The sequence below is a fragment of the Xiphophorus couchianus genome, chromosome 10 (genome assembly GCF_001444195.1).
Source record: "Xiphophorus couchianus chromosome 10, X_couchianus-1.0, whole genome shotgun sequence".
Taxonomy (NCBI): Eukaryota; Metazoa; Chordata; class Actinopteri; order Cyprinodontiformes; family Poeciliidae; genus Xiphophorus; species Xiphophorus couchianus.
Genome location: NC_040237.1, coordinates 4,472,701 through 4,488,749, shown reverse-complemented (window position 1 = coordinate 4,488,749; position 16,049 = coordinate 4,472,701). Strand labels below are relative to the sequence as shown.

The 16,049-nt window shown below is 40.4% G+C and overlaps 1 protein-coding gene across 4 annotated transcripts in view; it reads left to right on the top strand.

Annotated features, from left to right (window-relative positions):
• Window positions 1-16,049, top strand: part of kat6b (K(lysine) acetyltransferase 6B) — a 30,568-nt gene that overhangs the window by 6,831 nt on the left and 7,688 nt on the right. For 3 of the 4 annotated variants that reach the window (XM_028030017.1, XM_028030018.1, XM_028030019.1), the window contains exons 3-13: window positions 3,693-3,801; window positions 5,977-6,092; window positions 6,290-6,371; window positions 6,881-7,010; window positions 8,088-9,016; window positions 11,725-11,846; window positions 12,597-12,709; window positions 12,816-12,957; window positions 13,117-13,278; window positions 13,670-13,763; window positions 15,691-15,922. In XM_028030017.1, the coding sequence (XP_027885818.1) occupies window positions 3,693-3,801; window positions 5,977-6,092; window positions 6,290-6,371; window positions 6,881-7,010; window positions 8,088-9,016; window positions 11,725-11,846; window positions 12,597-12,709; window positions 12,816-12,957; window positions 13,117-13,278; window positions 13,670-13,763; window positions 15,691-15,922 (2,231 nt within the window). The remainder of the gene's footprint in view (window positions 1-3,692; window positions 3,802-5,976; window positions 6,093-6,289; window positions 6,372-6,880; window positions 7,011-8,087; window positions 9,017-11,724; window positions 11,847-12,596; window positions 12,710-12,815; window positions 12,958-13,116; window positions 13,279-13,669; window positions 13,764-15,690; window positions 15,923-16,049) is intronic. The other variant, XM_028030020.1, reaches the window with a different exon arrangement.

The following is a 16,049-nucleotide window of genomic DNA, read 5'->3' as shown; positions in this document are numbered from 1 at the left end:
TTTTCTTTGTAGGAATTTCACTATTAAAGCCTTAATATGTGGGGCTTAAGCCTAAGAGTTAAAACAAACAATGCCATTTAGAGTCCATCCTTTTACGTCTGTGTTGCTAGTTCCATAACAAGAGAGCTTGGATAATCAGAAAGTCATGCTGACAGTGTGTGTGGTAGGCAGTCTGCAGTGGTCTTCCCATAGGTTATGCAACCCTATCCTAATGACCTTAAAGGATGGGACTGACTTGTCTTACGAGCTGCAATAGAACAGTTATTTTATTGGTAATTTGTAGGGGGCATGAGAATGTGTTGAGTAAGGAACCCGGAGTGCTCTCTGACTGCATGCAGCTGTTATGAGCTTCGTGCAAACAAACATGCCAGAGGGAGGAAATAAGAACCTGACAAACAAACTTCCAGGTTAGCATCGATACCACTGCTTTCACCTCCTCCTGTGTTTCTTTTTCTGATGCCTTGCAATATGAAACGTCCCAGAAATGGCAGCACTTATGTTAATTGCAATGTGATTTGTAGTTTTTGATGGAAAACTGTTGTCGTTTTGCAGCTTTTATTAAGCGCAATGTAGAGTCGTCTGGTTTGTTGTGGAGGCTTTTAACGTATCTCGTGTTGGGGCTTATCGAGATTAAGCGCGGTCTCATGCTTTATGCACAAGTTGTGCAGCTGAAGTGGTGAGCTGCATCAGGCAACAGAGATGTCACCTCACTCCCCGGCAGTTTCGCAGTGAATAATCAGGAAGCGACACCTTGATACTGCAGCCACAACTGTGACTGTTGTCTGTGGTCAGGCCAAAAGTGAAACCGAGAAGTGCTGCAGAGACACTGTGTCCTGCGACGGCTCTCAGGAAGGGCCCCACTGTTTTCCATTTGGAAAATTTCAACCCCTCGCTCCCGGCCCTTGATGACATCACCTCACCAGTTCAGGTTTAACATTTACTTCAAAGGATGAGACGTTTCTGCCTGCTTAGCTGTTAAGGCGCAATGAAAGAGAGAGCATGTGTGTGCGTGCTGATAATGAGAGATACTTTGAGGTTAAAAAAAGAGCAGTCTTGGTTTTAGAGTTTATTAGATTCTGAAGAGACTCTGGCAGGAACAAAGACAAGGAATGAGTGTTTTTTTTTCTTTCCCTGCTGTGTTATGCAACCACTTGAGCTCCCTCTCCCTCTACCAGCAGTGTTCTAATAGGACCCCACCCCCTCACTCAGGACAGCCTGCTCTTTTGAAGCAGCATAATTTCCTGTAATGTTCTTAATTTAGAATCCCCAAGTAAATCATCAGCATCTCTACAGCTGTGTTTATTTTTTGCATTTTAGCCTCTTATAAATTGCAAATTGCTATTGATTATAATCACTAGAGCAAAAAAAAAAAAAATCCTCATGGAAATGAATCTAGTTCCAGGGTTAGACTTCATAGCTCAGAGCATGTTATGATCCTCTGTTTGGAAATGTTACTGCATTGTCAGTTTGCTTGCTCATTTTGTTGTAACTCAAAAATATAAAACATGCATTTTTGTTAGACATGAATTAATCAAACAAAGATCAGAATCAGCCAATTGATTTCCCTATCTACTTTTTGAATGCATAACAACTAACTAAAGTCTTTGGTCCATAAATGTATCAACTGAGAGGATGTACTTTGAACTTTTAACAAAAGTCAGATATTTTCTGTCCTATTCCAAACTACTACTTTGGAGGAGAGGCTATAGCTAATGTTGTTCTTGCATGTGTTGTTTCCCTCTTATGTTGTTGTTTATACATGGGGTAACATGAGATTATCAGAGTATGGTGGTCTTGGGTAAAGTACAATGATTTCACTCTTTGTAGAATACCTAAAATATATGTTTTATATTAACTGGGCTATCTGCTGCAGTATAAAACCTGCAGTCAACTGCTTTCCAAACTTATCACTCGTAGCTTGCCAACTGTTTTGAAGCAGTGTCATATGATCCTGCTTAGTTTCCACAAGATGGTCTGTTTTAATGAGCAGGAGTGTTTGCAAAGAGTTGAATTTCTCTTTCTTGTTGATGAAGTAAAAGTATAGTTTCTCTTTTTAGGCCAGCTGACAGGCAGCGGGCACCAACAATTGGAAGAAAGGGAGTGCTTCATTAATCTGCACTCGATAAAGCCAGAAAAAACTCGAGTCGCTCTGGCTCTTTCTCAAACAACTCATTAAAAGCACTGCAAAACATTGAAGTGGTATGATGAAAAGGTTCGTAGTATTGAAACGGAATAGTGTCGGTATGCTGAACAACCCATGTCTAGTTGGTTAGAGTAAAATGTGTTTTTTTTTTTAATGTTTGTCAAATCTGCATGAATTGCTGTCGACTGTTGATGAAGTATTTTTACCACAAATTGAGTGAAATCATGTAATAAGAATGCCAAACGGTCTTCCGTAGCAATTGAACAGTTATTTACAGTTTAAATAGCTGTAAAACTCAATTGAGTCCAATAAATTTTATTACAAGTATTTTTATCAAGCAGTCACAAATTTTTGTGGACTTTCCTCTTTTCCAGTCGCTTCTGGTTCACCTAATGCCCCAGATATTGACCTGGCTGGTTGGAAAATAGAGCAATCATCGACGTGGAAGTAAACTGCTTCCCCTCTCTACAACAACACATTGATGGAGCCAGGAACAATGACCAAACGGCCTCTGCTTCCCACCCCCCGGGGCATCATTTGGATGGTGTGACAGATTAAAATAAAAGTGCTCCAGCTCCTCCTACTTTGTGTGTATTGACATAAATGAAATGACAAATAAAATGTCCACCTCTGTGTGACTGAGGGGAGGCCAGCTCAAGGTCAGCACTGGGGTAGATTTGAAAGATGCAAATTTGGTTTGACTCAGGATGCTGATCTGCGTCATAGAAACCAGGAACTAATTATGGGCATCCCCAGAGTGCCATTCAGAGCTATAGTCAGTTGGTAAGGCCTTAGTGTGTAAACTGATGATGAGGTGGGTTATTTATGGTCACACCCAGAGATTGTTATTTTCCATTATGAACTTCCTCCCAGTAGTCTGTTTGCTGCTCCACTTGAGCCGTTTATGTTTGATCTTGATTTCCACATATGATCGGTTACGTTTAGACCGCTCCTGTGTTAACTTATGACACTGTTTCCTTTACCTTCCTTCATTCTGAGTGATCAATGGGGAGAAATCCTCCTAAACCTTGAGCTCATATTTTACTTCTGAACTGTGCTATAAGCCCTTAAATGAGTGTTTGTTCTGAGACTTGCAACATTTACAGTGGATCACGGCAGTAACAATGAGAGCATGTTATATTATTGAGGTAATTTGATTACATGCTGGTTAATCCTTTCAGACTCGAGTGCAAGCTTTAAGAATTGGATTAAGCCCTTAAACTATGATTACCAAGATCACTTACACATTCAGATGTAATGGATAAAAGGAGGTGAATCTCAAACGCAGCATTTCTCTGAGGATAAAAGCCATTTATTATTCATTTCTAGTCTGTGAGAACTCCTCTCTTTTTTTCCATTTTCTGAGCTTCTGCTTTCAGATGATATTTTTGCCACTGTTTTATTAAACCCACAGACTAGTTTTATCCTCTTTGACTCAACTGGAGATAATACTACAGTCATTTCTTAAAGTTCACTCCGAAACATGCTAATAGCCACTTCCTATTCATGTGTTTTAAATAGTTTCTTTCTGTTCTTTTTCTCCACTCAGCTCCGGGTCGACCCCATCCCAATATGCAGTTTCTGTCTCGGGACAAAGGAGTCAAATCGGGACAAGCGGCCGGAAGAGCTGCTGTCCTGTGCAGACTGTGGAAGCAGTGGTAAGCGAGCTTCTGTAACGCTTCATTGAGCAAATGTTTTCAAAATCATTGCTTTCTGTTACAGACACTAAAGTGATGTTAAACTAGCACAAAAACTGGAATTGGAGTGGATTAGAGGTGGGGAAAAATGTTCGGAATATTATTGTGGTGTTAAAGAAACCGGTAAATTTTAGCAGTATACACTTTGATTTGCAAAAGTATTCACATTAATTGAACATTTTCACATATTGTCAGGTAGTTGTGATATAAAAAGTGAAAGAAAGCATATTTTCAAAGTATTTTCCTAAAAATAAAAATTGAAAAGCATCAGAGAAAACACTTTAAAGAACAACTTTTTTGCTCCTTATGGGCTTTTCATATCTAGAATCAATCAAAGTCAGATTTGATGGATAGTGTTTCTGACCAGAAGTGTTCTAGACATGGTGCTGCCATCACATCCAACTATTTTACATAAAAGCCAGATTTGTACCATGCAAGAGTAAAAGTTGTCCTGTTGACTGATTCTCCCATCAGAGCTTTAGATCTCTGTAGTGAAGTTCAACGGGTTTTAATGCTTTTATGCCATAACTTGTATAAAGCTGAAGCATTTTCCAAAAACCAGCAAATATTTTAAAGGACCTGCTGAGAGTATACCCAGTTTCACACAAAAACGACCTTCAAACAAAACATGGTTGTCCTCAAATATAAACAACCAACAATGCATAGAAGCAATTATTTTAGACTTGCCTCAGTTTTGAAGTTTTATTATAGCAAAAAGAATTTATTATACAATGACTGAAGAAGACATTGTTTTACCCGTGAGTTTGAAATGATTGACGACACTCTGAAGCAAAAATTGTGTTGGCCTCATAAAAAGTAGTATCCTGCTTGAAGATTTATTTAGAAAGTTGCCATGTAAGCAAACTTTCCTTTTCTTTTTTGTCATCACTGAGCATACGACCATCTTACTAAAGTCAACTTTATGGAAACTGTAAGTGTTTAAATGGACTGGTGGGTTTGTGTTTAGAATCGGTGTAGCGTTACATTGCGGACGGATAATTGACTCATCTGTTGCGAGCTAAGAAGTCACAGCTTCTGGCGATGCTGAAAGGCTAATTAAATCATGTAGTGCAAATGTAATACATGATAAAACTCCCCCCAAAATATGCACATTCTGCCATTTTCTAAAGGCCAACTTTTTTAACATATTCAGTGTGATTTATATATATTTACAGATGCAAATTTGTTTTACTCTGCTTGACTTTTCTCTAACATTTAAGATGGTGAAATGATGGCCCTTATTAAAAGTCAGATAAATGGTGACTGTTTTTTTGTTTTTTTTCATTCATCTTTATTGTATTTAATGAAGTCTTTCTGGATTGGTTGAACAAACAGATGGATTTAGACAATTTGGCATGGAATGCAATCTGGAAATCCATCTTATTTAAATTATTTTCCCTTTTTTTTTCTTTACTTATCCAAACATCCCCCCCAAAAATCTAACTTTGCGAATTGCATGCAAGTCAAGCAGGAGTAAAACTATTCCAGGTGACTGTCAAAGTCCAAAATCAATACAAGTAATTTTTTCTCTGGTACAGGTTGTGGAGTAGAACGTCCCAATTATGGCCTTTTTCCTGCCTCACAGCAGATTGTTGGTATTCCTTTTAGTGGTCCTTTGTTCCCATAAAATTACCTCAACCAAGGAGTCATTTATGTTTGAACAATTATTTTAAATGCCGTAAGGAATTGTTCTCCCGGTGACATTTTTATAGCTCAAATTTGACAGAGCGCCGTTGAGGTGGTTTTCATTAACCACTTTTAGTGTACACAAATTGTGCTCTCACTGTAAAACAGCTGTTTTACAACCATGAGAGGGAGCAGCGTGAGAGAGACGGCGAGCTTTTTACATGACTTTCATGGATCGCCTTCCATTAGAAAGAGCTCTGCTGCTGTTTCTGCCTCATTAAGATCAAATTATCTGTAATTAGCAGCTCAGATGTTTGATCATACTGTTTTTAGGCAGAAGTAGCCTGAAGAAGAGAGAGTGGTGCGGACACACAGGCACACCATTGTTTTTATGATTTTTGGTGTTAATGTTTAACTTTAATGTGCGAAAGATGGAAAACGATAGTTGTTGCTTGTTGACTCAGCCTGCGCTGGTAGAAGCATGTGTAAAATGTGTTGTCGTTTCTCAAGGGCATCCATCATGTCTAAAGTTCTCCCCCGAGCTGACCTCAAATGTAAAGAGATTACGGTGGCAGTGCATTGAATGCAAAACCTGCAGCTCCTGTCGAATACAGGGGAAAAATGCTGTGAGTATAATATGTTCATCTTAATACACCCTTTTCAGTGCCGATGGCTTGACTGTAGATCTCGGAGGATTTGTCAAGATTTGCAAACCCTCTCGTGTGCAGAGTTGGGCTTATTTCTCCTAAAGACGTTAAATGACAGTGGTGTTACACGTATGCAGCTGGGACGTCACTTACACACGCCTGCTGTTCCCTTTCAGGACGAGATGCTTTTCTGCGATTCGTGCGATCGGGGCTTTCACATGGAATGCTGCGATCCGCCACTTTCAAGAATGCCAAAAGGTGAGGTGTTTACACTGTGTGCCTTCTCCGCTTGCTCCCCTTCTGCTGTCAATTCAAAGCCTTCGGTTCACAGACCGCCGTTTGGGGCTGTCACTCAGCACACCAAGAAGCAGCAGTGGCTTATTAGGGGCTTTGCATGCATATCAAATTGTCCCAGCATCCCTGGGGAGATCTTCTATCTCTGGATTACAGTACTGACCCTACAGCAAGGCTTGTAATGATGCCACACGTACTGTAGTTGGGTATTTGGCAGGCAGTGCATACAAGTCACATAGCTTAGCTCAACAAGCTGACACGAAGTCTATTTCACCGGCCAGAGAATTGACCCCATGTTTTTCCTATGGATTTTCGCTTTGTGCTGAGTAATTGATTGGTCATTGTGAGCTGGTGGGATTCTCACCAGCGCTGTGCATTAAAGGAAATGTTTGAAATGAATGTGCTGTTTGTCCCCTTGCTTGATGAACCCTACCAAAAATAAAATGGCACTTCTCTGCTTGGATGCCCTCCAGGAACCTGGATCTGCCAAGTGTGCAGGCCGAAGGAGAACGGCAAAAAGCTGCTGCACAGGAAGGCTGACGAGATCAAACGCCGATATGCAAAGCCGATTGGACGACCGAAAAATAAGCTCAAACAAAGAATGTAAGTGTGCACTGTTTAAAATAATGATGTCTTATTTGGCCACAGGTGAATTTTCCATTTAGTGTAATGTCAATGCCCATTTATTCTTAAAATGCAGTTAAAATAATGCAACTTGGACATAAAAACTACCAGAAATAAAGCTGGCTGCTTAAAGTGCTATACCCAAGCATGTTAATAGAAAGTTAAGTGCAAGAAAAAGGTTGGTCAGAAAAGGGTGCAGGAAAGCATGCAATCTTGAAAAGACTGTGAAACAAAGCTCATTCAAAAGATTCACAAACTGTGCATTGTGGTTGGAGTTAGAACTTTATGAGCCACCAGACACATACATCCAGGATTTGAACTACAGCTGTTACATGAATCTGACACAAAGTCAAAATTTGGACTAAAGAGAAAAAGCACTGAATTGTTGCTCAGTGGTCCAGATACTTTTAAATGAAAGTAAAATCTGCATTTAATTTAGAAATTGAGCTCCCAGAGTCTGGAGGAAGAGTGGAGAGGCACAGAATGCAAATTGCTTTAAGTCCAGTGTGAAGTTTCCCCAGTGAGTGATGATTTTGGGAGCCATGACATCTGCTGGTGTTGGTCCAATGTGTTTTATCAAGTCCAAAGTCAGCACAGCTGTCTACCAGGAAATTTTAGAGCACTTCATGTTTCCCATTGCTGACAAGCTTTATGTAGATGCTGATTTCATTTCCAAGCAGGACTTAGGGTCTTGTCACACTGCCAAAAGTACTAATACTTAATGAACGTGTTATCACAGCTCACAAGCAAGCTTACCTAAACTAAACCCCATGGAGAATCTCAAGTATTTTTACAAGGAACATGATACACACCAAAGACATTCAGAAGGTTTAAAAAGATTATTTGACTCAGAAGAATCTGTGTAATTCTTCTGTGTAATATTTGTATGTAATATACAAATTTTCTGAGAAACTTAATTTGGGTTTTCATTAGTATTAATTTAATTTTTTTTACCTGAATGATGGATTTTTTAAAAACTTTTGAATGATATTCTAATTTCTTAATAAGTAATGCTGCTGCCTTCTTACAACGGACTTCTTCTGCTTGTCACTGCAGGTCTGTAACCAGTGGTGATGGCTCCATGGTAGCACTTGGAGGAAGGGGGTCACCTGGTAGGGGTCAAAAGATTACCGTCTGTTCCACACCTTCATCTGGTCATGCTGCATCTGTGAAGGACGCCAGAGACAGATTGACTGTCGCAGAGCCTTGTTGTGCGGTCAACGCCTCCCAATTCACCCCCTCCCCTCCCACAACCACCACTCCCTCCCTCACGCCCACCTCCACCCCAGCCACACTCACTGTTAACAAGAAAACCAAAGGGCTTATTGATGGGCTTTCCAAATTCTTTACTCCTTCCCCTGTGGGCCGTCGCACGCGAGCCGTAGCCATAGAGTTGAGCTCTAGAGACAAGGGCACGCCCAAGCTGTCCCAGCGTCCAGAACCGTTCGCCTTTGCTGCTGATGCCCCTCATAAGATAACCCCGACATCCTCTGCACTTCCTGCCACTTCCACGTCATCAGGACTTAGCTCCCCCCCGCAGGTGTCCAGCAGCTCCACCTCGGCAAACTCGCCTCAGAGCTCTTCCAGCCAGTCTAGTGTTCCTTCCCTGGGTAGTCTCTGCAGTAGCAGCCAACTGAAGGGACTCTTTGATGGACTCTCTCATATTTACACGACTCAGGGACAGTCGCGGAAAAAGAGACTACCGTGCTACGCACCACCTAAGCGCAGGCCCTATAAGCAGGACTTGTCCCAGTGCCTTGGAAAGAACGAGTTTAGCAAAAATAGGTTCCACTCCACCTCGGCAGGGTCTGGCCGACTCAGAGGACCCTCTTTTAAGATGGTCAGTCATTTCAAATGCAACCCTTTCCTTAAAAATCACAGGACACTAGGCAGACTGAAGTATAGAGTGAGAGCTCACAACGGAGCCACCTCACCAGAAAAGGGAGACTTGACAGATGGAAGAATTAAGCCTGAGAATAATCATGGTAAGCAAGGCTCAAAATACCAGCCAAGACCTGCGTCTCCACATCTTTAAGCTTCTTTTTTTTTTCTTTTTTTTTTTGTTAAGCTTGACACTAGCAATTGTAGAGCTAATATTTTCTTTTTGAAGTCACCCTCAACATTCTAACAGGCTACTAATCCTCCTCCTGATTTGAATTAGTTTTAGTTCATTAACACAGTTTCGTTGCGTTTTGACTTGGCTGCGAAGTTTCAATGGCTTCCATCTTCTCGCCCGTTGGCTTTTTGTCATAGTGCATGGCCCACTAACTCCCTCATACCGCTCCTTGCTCTGTCCTTGACCCTCTCCAATAGTGCGCACATTGTGATCACCACACAGTAGAGCCTGTAGTCACATTGCGCTCCTCCTCATCCCACCGTGTCTTCTCAGCCTCACGTCCAGTGGTCATTAGACGCATACAACCCAGTAATTCAGCCACCCAAGTTGACTCAGAGCTGACACGATGATTACACCCAGAAGTGCACTCACCCTCATATTTTGCTGTCCACCAGAATGAAGTCCTAGTAGGAATAATAATGGAAGAAAAACTAAAGGATGCATACTTCAAGAAGTTTTGAGCTTCTGCTCAAACAAGCAGCAGTATATATTGCCTTGCAAAGGTGTTTATACCCATGGATGTTTTTTCACATTTTGTCAGTACAACCGCAAACTTTAAACCATCATTGGGGTTTGTGTTTTTTTTGTGATAGAGCAATATGAAGCATTAATCTAAAGGGACGACTAGTTCTCACCCTTTTTTTTAATGTTTGGTGTGCATTTGTAATCACCTTTAAATATATACTTTGTAGAACTAAGTTTTGCTACTATTACAACTGCAGGATTGTTGGGTTATGACTCTACTAGCTTTGCACATCCACAGACTAAATGCAAAATAGGTCATGTTCTGTCAGTTTAAGTCAAGACCATCTGAGAACAGCTGTGCTGTAGGACATGTATGAGAGCTGTGAGACAGCAGTGAGATGTTCTGTAGGAGTGATGGAGGAGTTCAAGGTGGAGGTAGGACTTCATCAAAGGTCAGCTCTAAGCTCTATCTTGTTTGCTTTGGTGATGGACAGGAAGACAGTTGAGCTTAGAGTGGAGTCTCCATGGGATGTGATGTTTGCAGATGAGTGAAACAGTTCCTATGAGGAAAAGAAAAGAGGCAGAACTGGAGGTTTCAGAGCTCATGATGTTGAGGCTGTCTGTGCGAGTGACAAGGATGGATAGAATCAGGATTGAGTACATTGGACAGACAGCTCAAGTTAGATGTTTTAGAGATAAAATCAGAGAGGCCAGATGGTTTGGACATGTGCAGAGGAGACACAATATTTATATCAGTAGAAGGATGCTGAGGAGGGAACCACAGGCTGGGAGGTCAAGAGGAATTTATGGATGTGCTGAAAGAAGACATGAAGTTAGTTAGTGTGAGGGTAGGACTAAATGGAGTCCTAAAGGGAAAAGCCAAAATAGAAGAGTAAGGTCTTTGAACTTAAATTGTGAAGTTTTGCCACAGATTTTCAGTCTAAATCCTATTTCAGCTCTGTCCAGCTCTGTGTTTAGGGTTGTTGTCCTGGTGGAACGCAAACCTTTTGCAGCCTCTAAAGGTTTTTTTTTCCAGGATTGCCTATCAACTCTGACCAGCTTTTCTGTCTCTACTGAGGAAAAGCAACTGAAGGCCAAAAAGTAAAATTTGGTCTCTTCTAAGCAAATCACTTGAGTCCTCTTTAGTGTTGGACGTGTTATACTTTTCATTGAACAACTATTTTCTCCTTGCCACTCTTTCATTAAAGACAAATTTGTGGAAAGTACAACTAATAGATGTCCTGTCAACAGATTGGATTTCTAGTCCTCCAGAGTTACCATGGACCTCTTGGCTGCTTCTCTGATTAATTCTCACTTTGCCCACTCAGACAGTTTGGGTAGTAAAAATGCAGTTTGGTATTCTCTTTCCATTTCCAGATACTAGGCTGAATAAGGCTAATTTGGGAACATCTGAAGGCAAATGGTTCAACTGGATTCAATTCCTGCATCAACAGATTAGAGTGGCGGTAAATACAAATGCATGCCACAATTGTCAAAATGTTTTTGATTTTTACTTGTAAAAGGGTGTGAGAGCCATGCACCCTTTTCATTTCTGCTCACAATTATGCACTATTTTGTGCTGATATGTCACTAAAATCATATTAAAAGCGTTTAAGTTTGTGGTTGTAACTTCATCAACTTGTCCAGACGTTCAGAGTATAAACACATGTGCAAGGTACTGTATATCCATAAATATGCTGATGACACTTCACTTCCACTCCTAATGGGTTTTTGTTTTGGTGGTTAAGTCATGTTGTTGATGTCTTTCATAAAATTACTGCCTGCTTTCCAACATCAGTTGCTTTTCATGTCGACACTCGCTCCCCTCACTGCATCGGCTTCTTAATTCATGGGAAACTGTCTTGGTGGATGACTAAGCACATGAAAGCGGTTATGCAATTAGAGTGATTTAGTTTCACTTCATTACATTAGGGATTTTAATACAAACATGCAAAGATGATACATTATGAAATTCCTCAGAGACTCAGCAGCAGTACTCACAGTATAAGAACATTTGCATAGAATGCATTTATGAAATTATTCAGCTGCTGCTGCTTTAAACTGCCTGGTGTTTGATGCATTGGTGTTGATTTCTTATTGTGCCTGTGACAGGCCACCTCAGCAAGCTGCATGTGAAGCAGGAGGCCCAAGCGGACTTGGCGGCCATGTCCAGAGATCACGTCTCGGAGGAAGACATTGAGAATTTCACTCGTGTCCAGGAACTTGCTGCTCAGGTGAGAAATGGGATAAGTGTGAGGAATGTTGCGATTTGAGATTTCTACATAGCTTTGCATGTCAGCAAAGTACAGGGATAAAGCAAGGAGAGGCTGGTAACCCACCCACACAATCACTTATCCCATTTTTTATGAGAGCTGCAGCCACCTGTATTATTCATCTATCCATATCTGTATGTAAAGCTTTACCTCTGAAATAGTTTCTGTAAACTTACAGAGACTGTTTCTGTACTTTAAATATGAGCAAAAATAGACAGAACATTCCAGGGGCTAAAAATTGGCTAAAAAGGACAGAGAACTTTGAAAGTTTGGTTCTAGAAAACTAGTTTGTAAAAACTAGTTTGTAGTTTTTTAGTTTGTAGATTTTAGTTTGTAGTTAAACTAGTTTGTAAAAACTATGTTACGTGTAATTTGTTATGATTCCGCTTTCTATGGTTGTTATTTAAATTGGTATACGCAACAAAATCTGTTATGGTTTGACTGAAATGATCATATGCATAACATTTCCCAGTTGGATGATAGAAAAGCAGACACATGTTCAAACTAACAGAATGACTGATTTGACAACCATAAAACTGCTCTTACTGTGTTTAAGAGACCCATCTTGTTCCCATGTATCTTGATGTATCTGTTGTTCCCTCACGGGAAGCTTAAACTGAATTTATTTCAATATAACAACATTTACTGATGATAAGAAGCAATGTAACTTTAAATGATTTGAGTCGCTAAGCATTTCTTCATCTCTCATAGAAAACTGGCTCTCTAACGAACACAGACTTCGTCCGGCGTCCCGCTGTCATAGAATTCGGGAAGTACGAGATCCAGACCTGGTACTCGTCACCGTACCCGCCTGAATATTCAAGGTGATGTTTATTTTTACTTCATAAGTTTCCTTCTTTTTTCGGTTTTGTTGCAAATACCTATCATACTAGAAGTCTAAACGTCAGCTTTAAATATTGTCTCCAACAGATTACAAAAGCTTTATCTGTGTGAGTTCTGCCTGAAGTATATGAGAAGCAAAAACATTCTCCAGAGACACACAAAGAAGTGCGGGTGGTTTCACCCTCCCGCCACCGAAATCTACAGAAAGGACAACCTTTCCGTGTTTGAGGTCAGCTCTCCTTTATGGCAGCAGAGCAGCAACTGTGTACAGCATGAGATTTCACCAATGAATGAGGTCAGGAATGAGCAGGGGGAAATATACAAGCTGCTTAAACACTGTCCCCTTGCTTTCTTTCTTTCTCTCTCTTCTCTGTTTTTCCGTGTTTAGGTTGATGGAAATGTCAGCAAACTCTTCTGCCAAAACCTCTGCCTGTTAGCCAAGCTTTTCCTGGATCACAAGACCTTGTATTATGATGTGGAGCCTTTCCTCTTCTACATACTTACGAAGAATGATGAGAAAGGCTGTCATCTTGTGGGCTATTTCTCCAAGGTATGGATTACAGGGTGATTTTATGGGAAACTACGGATTACGGCACTTCATTTTTTAAACGATTACAAAAAGACCTCAGTGCAATAAGTCTGCTTTTTCAGCATGGAAATTAGTTTTTAAACTGATTTTGGAGGATTTGAAGTATATTTCTAATAATTTTGGCTTTGCCGAACAACTCTGACTTGCTAAATAACAGATTCTCTCATCAAGCTGATTTACTGATAATCATCAGTTACGTACCTAATTTCTCACTCAGCCGTGCTCTTAAATTGAAAGCCATTATGTGTGTGAGTGTGTGTTTTGTGTGTAAAGACAAGGACAGTGGCAGGTGCAGTAAATTGCCAGCTTCAGCAGAGCTCTGACATACTTGATCTGTTTCTCCTTCCCTCAGGAAAAGCTTTGCCAGCAGAAGTACAATGTCTCCTGCATAATGATTATGCCTCAGTACCAAAGGCAAGGATTTGGAAGGTTCCTCATTGATTTCAGTAAGTTCTTTAATGCTTGTTTTTGGACCACCAGAAACACAATTTCACCTATTTTAATGGTCTTTACAAATAATTTTAGACTAAAAGAGGGATTTGTAGCTTGTGGCAAGGTGCTGTTATTTTGTTAAGGCTTTGAAAGGGTCTAATCAAGAGCATTCATGTGCAGTGCTTAGGCAATCACACATGATTAGGAGCGAAAAACAATATTATGGCTGCTTTTGTTATTTGATCCCTAGTAGTGTTTTCACCTAAACGGCTATTTCTATACAAAATAACAGCCCCCAATTCTCTCTTGTTGACTTGTGACAAGGTGTAGATGCTGCTTTTATGTTTGAGTGGTAGTAAATGCAGCACATACAATATTTATAGCTCTGCGGTCCACTTAAGAAAACAGTTGCTGCCTTGAGTGGATTTCTGTGTTTGGCCTGGCAGTTTTTTTTTTTGTCCGTATAGGCATTTTTAAAAAATAATTGTAAAAAAATTCAAGAATTGTTGACTTTGTTTGTGTAAGAAAGGGGGGGGAAAAACAGGGGACGAGCGCAGGGAGGGTGGGCAGTAATGGAGCATTTGATTTCCTGTTCACTTTTGGGAGCCATTGAAACACAGAGATGCGAGAGGATCTGTGATATTGAGAGTGAGCAGATAACAAAGACGGGGATTAAGGGAGATTGAACGCAGCTGAGTTCTGAGCTCTTTGAAGGCTTTATTGGAAAATGTAGCTTTGGTGCTGGAAGTTGTTTAGATTAAGATTTTCTGTTATATTGGATTGTTTTGGAGGAACACATTTTCACAGGTAGCTCCAAAATTACGTGTTTGCTCGGAAAATATTTTCTTTGAACTCAGAACAGAAAAGAGCAGGAAATGTTTTTCTCGTTTAATTTCATTACTATATTCATTGCAATCAAAGGCTCATTATCTTAGCTTTAGTTATAAATATTTTCACAATCAGTGAAATATTATTATATGTTCACTGTTCTGCCATTAGATGTGCTTGTTTGGCTCTCAGAAGTGGGTGCCGTTAAAAGGCATTAATTAATTTCATGTCTCTCGTAATGGATGACCCTTTACAGGGCGGCCATGAAACTAATTACACTCGCATACATATTAGATTTTTTCTTGTTCATTATCTATCCTTAGTGCAGTCATGTGAGCAATGACATTCAGTTGCTTCTCTGTTTGGCTCCTTTATAGTGCCAGGCTAAAGTACTCATATCCCGTAAGCTTTTTCCGCATTTTGTTGCGTTACAACCAGAAACGTTTAGATATTGTATTTGGATTGCATGTGATAGAGCAACACAATAGCGCATAATTGTGAATTTAATATGGTAATTACTTTACAAGTCCCAAAAACGACCTTCTAGTTTCTACTGTCAATTACACACCCCCAAAGCCCAATGAACTAACTTCTAATTTCTAATGATTTAAAGAAAAGGACTAACTCAAGATTCACATGTCACAAACACATAATTACAACCTCATATGTAAACAGGTCATTGTTTTCAATCAATCAGGCCTTTCTTTGGCATACAATTAGGCAAGGATCTTGTTTTATTTTGACACCGCTTAGCTCTGCTTACCTAAATGGTGGCATTAGATTTTATTTAATACCCCGTTAAAGTGGGTTGAATGTAAAAGCATGCCACACTTTTCAGATTTTTAAAAATTTTCTTTCAGCTTCACAGTTATATTTGACTTTGTTTGGTATATGAAATACAATCTTGTTAAGATTCACTTAAATCTGGGCTTGTAAGTCAACAAAACTTTCAGCCTCCATCGTAGCTTGCTAACAGTGGCTGACGACATACAACGGCGACTTCTTTGTCACATTCTGACCTCATTGAATATCTAAGGAAACTACCCAGCACTATTTAGCTTGACTAAAGCATTTTTTTCCTTGTGTGTGTGTGTTTGATTCGTGTCTTTTTAGGTTACCTCCTCACCAGACAAGAAGGACAAGCTGGCTCCCCAGAGAAGCCGCTGTCAGAACTGGGTCGCTTATCCTACCTGGCATATTGGAAAAGTGTCATGCTGGAGCACCTTTATAAGCACCCAGATAAACACATCAGCGTTAAAGGAATCAGCAGGGCCACTGGGATGTGTCCACATGACATCGCCGCCACTCTCCAGCAGCTTGGCATGATTGACAGACGGGACGGCAGGTCAGTTTCACAGCCACTCTCTCCTTCAGTTGCCGCTTCTGCACGCCGTCTGACTTATCCAGGCCAGGGAGTATTTTTAACAGCATATCCATTAATGCTGCTGAATATTGACAGAAGTAAGTCAGGT